At 31.5% G+C, this 9,389-nt stretch overlaps 1 protein-coding gene across 1 annotated transcript in view; it reads right to left on the bottom strand.

The window, feature by feature from the left end:
- Positions 1-530: 530 nt before the first annotated feature.
- LOC123709569 overlaps positions 531-9,389 on the bottom strand; it is a 99,939-nt gene continuing 91,080 nt past the window's right edge. Inside the window, exons 8-9 of the mRNA XM_045660980.1 lie at positions 3,230-3,417; positions 531-2,707 (exon numbers count right to left, since the gene is read on the bottom strand). Of these exons, the coding sequence (XP_045516936.1) occupies positions 2,494-2,707; positions 3,230-3,417 (402 nt within the window). The 3' untranslated portion in view covers positions 531-2,493. The remainder of the gene's footprint in view (positions 2,708-3,229; positions 3,418-9,389) is intronic.

The raw sequence follows: 9,389 nt of genomic DNA, 5'->3' as shown, positions 1-9,389 counted from the left end.
TGTTGCTTGCCTTATTTCGAAATAACACTCCATACATACAAAAAGCCCGAACAAATACGCTAAAAGGCCAAACTTGAATGATTAACCATGCTTTAATGGAAACTTCGTTCATGTCGTTCTCATATTTTCATTGTAGCTTCCGGTATTGATTTAGCTTTGAAATTCTTTATTCAAATCTTTAACGAATAATTTGATTCGAAAATTACCCCACCATTACACATTACCATACATAATTACACACCTAGACATTTCTATGTAATGTTAATCGATATTTTTGTTCTCTTTTTGTAATTCATGGATGGAGCTACCATAAGCGAGCCATGTGATAAAATAACGGTACTTCATCGACGCGTAGAATAAATAGTAATTAATACAAGGCACAATTTCTTGTACAAAATTCTTCCCAGTTAAGATAGGCCAGGTCACTTAACTATAGTGGTATATTATATACCAAAATAATAGTCTATATTGGGACCTCAAAGAATTTATAATAAATAATAAATCCAATGTAATTTCGATGGGTACTTTATTTTATTGTGATAGTAAATAGTATGTAAATAATTAGATATTTTACATTATGTATGAGCGTAAGATATGTACACCAATTATATTAAGATAAACGAAATCTATATTGGAAAAGCTACACACATAATCTAAGATGTACTTAATAGCCAAACATACACTCATAATGTTTATATAAACACAAAATTGTGTAACGTTATGATTGGCACGATAAATCTACTACCTATATCGACGATTATTTAAAAATTCTTAACCGAATTAAATTCAAGTTTTTAGAACTGTTATAGTCAATGAAAATAGAGTGTATACAATTTTTTTCATTCTTGATATAAAAAAGGTCTCTTCCATAAAAGTTAATGGGCTATCCATTCTACTGACAACAAAATAGTAATTTCTGGAAACCTCTCATAATATTACAATTGATCATATTCAGAAGAGAAATCATATTATAATGAAAGTACTATTTCAATAATTACAAATAGATTTAGACGATTATAATGTATATTACACAATATTAATACAATAAATTAGTTTATAATAATAACATCACTTTAAAATTAATTGTCAAATCAAATTGTATGATATTATAAACTCAAATTTTATCGTTTAGATATTTTTATGAGAAATTTATGAGGCCATATAGGTCTACTAAATATAATAAAGTACGCCAAATATTTACCATCTAAATAGAGGACTCTTAGAAGTAACTACTAAATCTTAAATAAGCTATTTGTCATATTAACAGTCTATACACACTCAACTACATTATCCAAACGTTACACAGTCAAATCTCAAATGATAAATCTATATATTTCAAGGAGAAAGGATGCAAAATGTAAATTTAAAAATACTATTTTAAAGGGAAGTTTCTTCTGGAGTAAGGTGCAGCACGAAATTCGCGATATATCTAAAAATAGTGGAGGGAATTACAAGTCTTAAATTCAAAAGTGGTTACTATAATAGGTAAAAATCGTTCCATATTCAAACGCTTACCTTTCCTAGCCAATTCGTCTGGTCCCTATACACCAGTGTCGTTCATTGAAATCCGAAGTATACATTAGCTTACATGGGAAATTGTACCAATTAAATTCGATAGGATAGGACAAAATTACCTAAACTTTTGAAAAGATTTAACCAAAATTTTAACGCATATATATATTTATATAATTGGTATTGTAAATAATGTAGTAAATTTGTGTTAATATCCGATATAGAAACATTTTTATAATATGTAGTACAAGTATATGTTATACGAAAGCAATATTATTGATACACGTTTTAATGACTGGTATTGATTAATACAATACGAAAGCTAATGTATACTTCATTAAAATTTAAAACTATCTCTACTTTTATACCTAATAGTGCCATAGTCCCTTCGAAGATTATCTACAAGGTTTTAATTGACTTGACAATTCTGTTTAGGCAAGATTGAGTTGGATATTTATATTTCCTCAGAATCTTAGTACCTAGAACACGTTATGTGCTGATAATACAGTATTTTGGACCAAAGTTCAACCTTCAAATCATCAAACTTATTCTAGTAAAAGAAGATATTTTACATTAGTCTTAAAGACGAGAGACAAATTATCTCAATTACCTAGCAAATTGAACTATTCTAGTTATTCTAAATTGGTACAAAAGTCTATACACAAATTATAGATCATACCGCAATAAAATATTATGACAGATAACATGGTATAGTCTTACGATATTGAAGTTATTGTGCAATACTTAATCTATTAAAGTGTAGTAAATTTGATTATTATGTCTTAAAATCTATAACGCTATAGATAGTGTATAAGAAAGCAAGCACAAAAATGGTCCCTCCACAAGACACACACCAGGAAATAATAAGTTCTGACCACATTAAAGTTCCTATTCAAAAGGAATTGGACTTTGTGCAGGGCTGGGCCAAGCGGGCCGCATCTTTTCCAGCACGTACTTCAGCTGGAAACTAGTGTGGAAATGCTACAGATACTCATCTATCTGATCATAGTCTTCATCCGGGGGTGACGGTCCGGACACAGAAAGGATTGGCAGGCCAAAATGCTTGACAGTTTCAATACTACTACTGTCATCGGATTTTCCTTCTTCGCTTATTGTTTCTTCTCTAGGCGCTTTTATTGCACATAGCCGCTCTGATGAATCTGTCATACTTGTTAGTGGTATATTGTCGGCGGATCTGAAATTTATAACATATACTTTGATGACAAAACGATTATAGGTCATTCATACCATTACTTTAATGATACATTAAAGACCAATTAACCAATTAAAATAACTTCGTAGTAGTGAATTATACATATATGTAAAGAATATGTAAAACCCAAATTGTATTGTTGTACGTTTTTCATGCTTAATTTATTTATAGTTTATTTCTTAGTACCTTAATAAGAAATAACAATATAATTAATAGTAACAATTATATATATATATATATATATATATATGTGACAGTAGATACGGATACGAAAGGTTAAATTAAGGTACATCTCGTGTAAGTCCATTAATAATTAAGTTATTTCTGATTTATCATTTTTGCACAAGGGATCGATCCTCAATCAAACAAAGTCACGTATTCAAGGTTCACACATATACAAAATGATTTTAATCGACTCGTACACAAAATAATAATAAAGCAACGTAAAAACTAACTTTACGCAAAGTATTACATTTTCAAAGGGTCGTATGAATATTTCATTACCTTGCTTTTCGGCACAACTTAGATTGCGATCCGTGTCGCCGCAAAAACTCGCCAGGATCAAAAGCGCCAAAACCGGTAGGCTCCGCAGAAACAAAGATGGCGGAGTTGACCCGAGGCCGATTACACCGAGAGAGTAACCGCTCTTCGCACTCGAGACTCTGTGTGTGAGTGTGTGACCAGCGCATATGCTGTAAAGAATATATATTAATACAGCCCGTATTGATTTTTTTAAATGCAGGTTCTGTCTGCGGCCTTGAATTATTGATAACTTGATCCACAATATCCAAACTTATGTTAACTTTCTAAGCGTATCGGATTTCGTAAACCCTTTTTCCGTTGTCGAACTAGATCGAAATACGATATGTATATCTACAAAAGTCGATAAAAAATATCTTCTATCCTTTCATGTAAAAAGAAACACTTTTGAAATCACATTTTGACTCTTAATTGGCGAACACATCCGCGCGCCTGACATAATACACAATGGACAAGATAGTCAAGTAGAGAAACTAGTCCATACTAAATTGTCCTTAAGTTACAAGCTCAAAGTTATTATCTGTTGCGTATAACATTACTGTAAGCAAGATACTTAAAATACCACTGAAGATGCAACTCTGATGTACGTGAAAGTAGGGCAAACTTCTGACATATTTCTAGACTTTTTTGAAGCGCATACCAAAATACTAAGTTTACATTGATTTATTTAAATAATAACGTATGTGATTAAAAATTCATATTACTGAAAATTGATTATACTATAAGAATATTCTACCAAATACATATATTTTATTGGCACAACAGTGTTATGATATAAGTCTCGACATAGCAAAAATATAGCTTTTAAATGGCAACATTTAGTATTTCGTAGCGTCTAAAATAAAATTATCTTTACTTCTAATGTGTAAGCCAATCCAATTCAATATAACTATTTAAATATTTTTTTCTGAAACAGTAATCTTTAATGTTATCGATTAGTTGCAAGTAATCAGTGTGACGATTTTCCCAACAATGACGTTATGTCCAGTACATATTCATACACTAAACATAACTATCGGAAACATGCTGAAGTTACAAAGACGAGCGGTCGCCTAGCATGATGCTACATAACATTTAGGAACGAGCTTTAATGAGACCAAAAAACTTATTATAAATGGGGTTTTCCTGCTAAAAAAGGACTTAATTTATGTAGTTGGTTAACCACTCTTGTGTATCAGTAGAAATCTTATAGCTCGTATCGGATATCAGGAATGTCTATGACAGCTATGAAGTTTATTGCACTCCGTCCGTACTGCATATATTATGGAGGACACATGTTGGTTGCAAAATGTAAAACTTCTTCTATTCTGTGTGGCCTTGTTGGCGCGGCTATTTATAATAAATAAAAAGCATAATATCTCGTAGGTACAGGCTTAAAATCTCCTATGAACCTGAAAAATTTTGTTCTGTAAGAATGTTACGTTAAAGAATTTTAATTTCAAACAAGTATCAAGGTATGTGCGTGTAATAGTTATTACGTGTCGTGCAAAGGATAAGGTGTAACAAGCTGTAACGAACAAGTAAGAAATGTTGCTTAAACATTTTTTTAGGATGGCGTTTAAATTTCAAGACCTATCCAAATACTAAAAATATTTCTTTAATACTCTTAATATTTTTGAAGACAGAGATTTAATAAAAGCATTTAGTTAAAATAATGGCAGTCTCTCTCCAAGCAATTATGAAGATCAAATTTTGATTGTTATAAGATTTCAACAGTTTGAAATCTTAATCCTTTCATATAAAAGTATTTTTAAAATGATTTGCGTAAAAGAAACATTTTTGTATAATTAATTTTCTCTCTAATAAAAAACATACTTCATTCCATTGTTTAGAAATCCAAGGTTATCTATGTAATCTGTTTTGGCTTTCTGTATTGACTAAATGTTTTGTTTTATTATGTCAGCTGTATTACTAGTAATTAAATAAATAAAGTTAGTTTACTACCCTTTTGTACGGAATATTTTTTTAGTTCTGTCATAGTGATTTCTTCACGAGGTTTTTCTTTACATAATAACTATTAATTGTGGACATACATATGCAATATCCACTAATGCACAGCTTGAAGGCACTACTACAAAAACTAAACCTTTGATATCCTTTCACATTTTCTCTTGAATATGATGTAAGCCCATTGTATAATGCGATTCATAGGGGTTACATCATTTGGAAGGCTCGAACTCATTTCCATTCTAGTTTTTTATTTCCGTTTTACGTCATTCAATGACTTGCAAGTAACTTGATAAAGCTTTCCTAAGCCGGGATTGTTGTTCTTTGTTATCGTTGAAGTTATAAGGAATTTAATATAGTAGTAGGAGCAAAGTGTTATTAACAATATTGCGTTATAAAAACGGCTTATAATAATATTTTGAAATTTCTAGATTTTTCTACAACGTATAGAAGTTTTCAGCAAGCTGTCATTGATTTATGACCTTTTCCAGAGAGATTCTATAACATATTAGATATTTGAAATTTATATACACAGACTCTCACTTTCAGAAGGCTGAAACATTTTTTCAGGCTATTCAGTGCAAGCCTAGTTATCTGGTCATGCAACATTCTAGATTGACAGTTACAATATAATAGACCGATCCACTAGCTCGTAACAATATTTTGCATCAGCCCTTCACTGAGCCAATACTGCATCTGCGACACCTAACCATTGTTAGTATAAAGGTTTAGGTTTATTATTATTACATAAATAATTTGAATCATGAAGCGACCTCAAACTGTTGGAATTAGGTCCCCACTAAAGGCCACCCTTCTCTGAGTGACCTGTGAATTGCCAGCGAAATACAAAAAAGATTGTAACAAAACATGAACTAGTTATATTATAGCAATTTTATTTATCTCATTGTGAGATTAGACATTGCGCATGTGAAGTTTTTTTTGTAATTGTATTATTAAAATGGGATGGAATGGGGATTTTTTATCGTGAAAATTTTATTTATATCCCAAGAGATTGTAAGATGTATTTTCAGTTTAAACGTAAGCTTTTTATACAGATGTCATTGTACTAATAACTAACCTTTCCGCCGCTGCTTCAACGGCTATGATGAGTTGTAGTTCCTGTAGTCAATCACAGACGAGACAGAATTTAGTTTGCATTTAATCATTCTTGAAAATATGCTTGCTTTAAAAATTCAACGAACCAAGAAGTGAATTTCATTTTTCTAGTTTTATTTTGTGCGTCGGCTAAAGATTTCATAGTTGTAGTTGATGTTCCAAGCTTCATATAGTTATATTGAACCTAGAACAGGCATAAGCCGGCAAACCTTGAAACGTGTTAGGCGAGGCCCAGTCGACGGAACATTATGTTATAATCCACTAACAGCCTGATGTCTATCTACAAATTACCGTATGACGTAATATGTTTATGTATTATGTTGTCTATAAAGATAATCAACGTCTATAATACAACACCCGTGTTTTAAACTATTCATTACTTATTCCATATAAACCAATTAAAATATAGATATATAGTTAGAATTTTAGTATAAAAGTGATTTTAAGACAATATCAATTGATACCTTTGAGCATCAAACAATTTAAATACTGTCATTGTTCGGAAATAGTCAAATGCCAGTCGAACCTTCATTTGTTTTTATAATTTTGATTCAATAAAAATACAAGATTTATAATACTTAGATAAATTATAGCTCAGTTCTAAAGAGTTTAATTAAATGTAAAATTTCCTCATAAAAATAGTTATAAGAAAAGCTTGCATGTAAATTTAATTTACGACGACAAAGCATGATACAGTTCGCAAATGCATTTTCCACTTAACGGCTAACTGCGGCGTATAATTACATTCTTGGCGACATATTTAAAAATGGTAATTGGAATAATCTAAGGCGGCTTTATACATATTTAGGTATGTTAGAACAATAAGACATATCGTTAATTAACTGCGTCGATATTATCTTTGGTTTACGCTAGTGTTTCTTCTTGAGGTGTAAACGTCGAATTTTGTAAATCTATACTCACTTTCACTATCATTATTCGCAGGAAAGATTTGAATTTATACTTTAGTATGTTGCTATTAAAAAGGGCGTTAAAAGCCAGCAACGAACCCACTAGTAAATGGGAATTCATGAGCTGTAGTAGTTGCCTTTTAGGACCTCCCCGCAGCATTGTATGGGCCCTATATTCGAAAAATATTGTGATTGCGTTCATTATATTGTAACATTTTAAAATTATAAGAGTTCTTATCGAATTGCCATCTTTCACTATGGGGTCAGTCGCTGAGGTCATAGTCCTCGTTATCAAATATTTTTCTTTAGACTTAGACATATTATTGCTATTATATGTAAAAGTTGATATATATTTGAGGTTGAGCAGCATACATATGTTGTTTCAATGAGTGTTTAATTATATAAGGACAGGAGTGTTTATAATTTAATTATCCTATTAACAAATTAATGTATATATTCTTAAAATATTTAGCCTTTGAATATTAACAACAGAATAAAAGATTTTAGAACGTTCATACAAAACATTTTGAATATATTATAATACACAAAGCGCCTTATAAACAAAGGTCATGTTTTTGCCCTTACTAAGTCTAGATAAAGTCCGGTTCTTAAGGTTAAAACTTATATGTGAGCTTTCATCGCGAGCTTTGATACTTAATTAGAAAAGTAATGTCTCTCAATATATATAAAAGGTATATGCTCTCAGAAATTATTTTTTTAACATTACTGATTATATTTAACGCCGTGGATTAGTGCTTTTATCCAACCCTTCCTTCTCCCTCCATCCAAACTTCTCAACGAAAACAGCGTATCAATTCCTAAAGACCGGTAACGCACTCGCGAGCCCTCTGACATTGAGCGGGTTCATGGGTGGCGGATTCAATTAATATCAGGTGAGCCTTTGTATAAACTACTGTTGTATACAAAACAAGTGTATCCTTGACTTTCAATACCATTATGCAATTGAAGATATTGTTATCTAAATAACTGTAAAGATGAGCTTTGGGATTTTGAGGTAACGGGATCGCTAAATATTGCAAGTTACAGAGAACCAGCACAAGTTCTGTATTCGATTTCGTCGTAGTAACGGGGGCAAATGGGCTGGAAGCTAACCTACATCAGGTGATAGCACCCATAGACACTCACATTGCTAAAGGGCTCGCAGGTGCATTGCCAAAACACTGCTTTGTTTCGAACTTCGTCAGTAAACTTCACAATACATGGCACTTAGAGATTTCTAAAATTTATAAAACAATACGAACGATGAAACGTTCCGTCTGATTGTGATTTAATAGTCTTGCGAGTCCAACGTATGTCATGCAACATGGTTGGTTCTAGAATAAAAGAAGAGAGAGAATGGTTTTGTCTTTTGTCCCTTTCTTACTTACTTGTAACTGGTTTAAAGATTCGCCTATAGTTTATCGCTTCTTAAGTTTCTTAAGAAACTTAAAAATCAGAACAAATAATGACACAAAACTTTTACCTTTAACGGAACGCGGTATTGAATATCGCCGAAATTTTGAACTTAAACCATTTCCTGTGTTCAGGGTAAGAAAATTGATATTGTTTTAGTAACAATAGATAAAAGTACTGAATAGTTGAAAAGTAACTTAGAATTCAAGCATTAAATAAATGTGGAGGCAAAAGTTAGAAAAGTGCGAAATATTGTGCGTCAATTGAATCACGAAGGTGCGTAATTTACAGTTACAAAACTGTTGGGTGCGTGACGAAAAACACGCGATTCTGGTAAATCATTTGCCCGTGATAAAACCTGTGCCATGTTAGTCGCTCACACAAGATCTTTACAACACGATTTTAAACTGTTCCGATACAATGCGATCAAACATTTAGAATTGTATAATTGTCAACCTCTTTATTAACCTAAATATATGACGTTGATTAGAAATAGTACTGTATTACCGTGGGAACTTAAAAAAAACACTGTAAGCATGGTAACACACTGTACAAATTTAGTCTATGTTGGCTTTTAAAATAATTGAATTAGTTAAAATTTTCAGTGCGTTCTCTGCGTAAAAATGTTTAAAGTATTAAGCATGTGTGCTTGTGTGATATTAAAATCTTAACCACAATCAATAACAATAATTCAATAAAATTACTTAGTAAGCCATAGTGAATGTTGTGTTGGCTATATG

This window comes from Pieris brassicae, chromosome 5 (genome assembly GCF_905147105.1).
Source record: "Pieris brassicae chromosome 5, ilPieBrab1.1, whole genome shotgun sequence".
NCBI classification, from domain to species: Eukaryota; Metazoa; Arthropoda; class Insecta; order Lepidoptera; family Pieridae; genus Pieris; species Pieris brassicae.
This window is presented reverse-complemented; position numbering and strand designations above follow the sequence as displayed.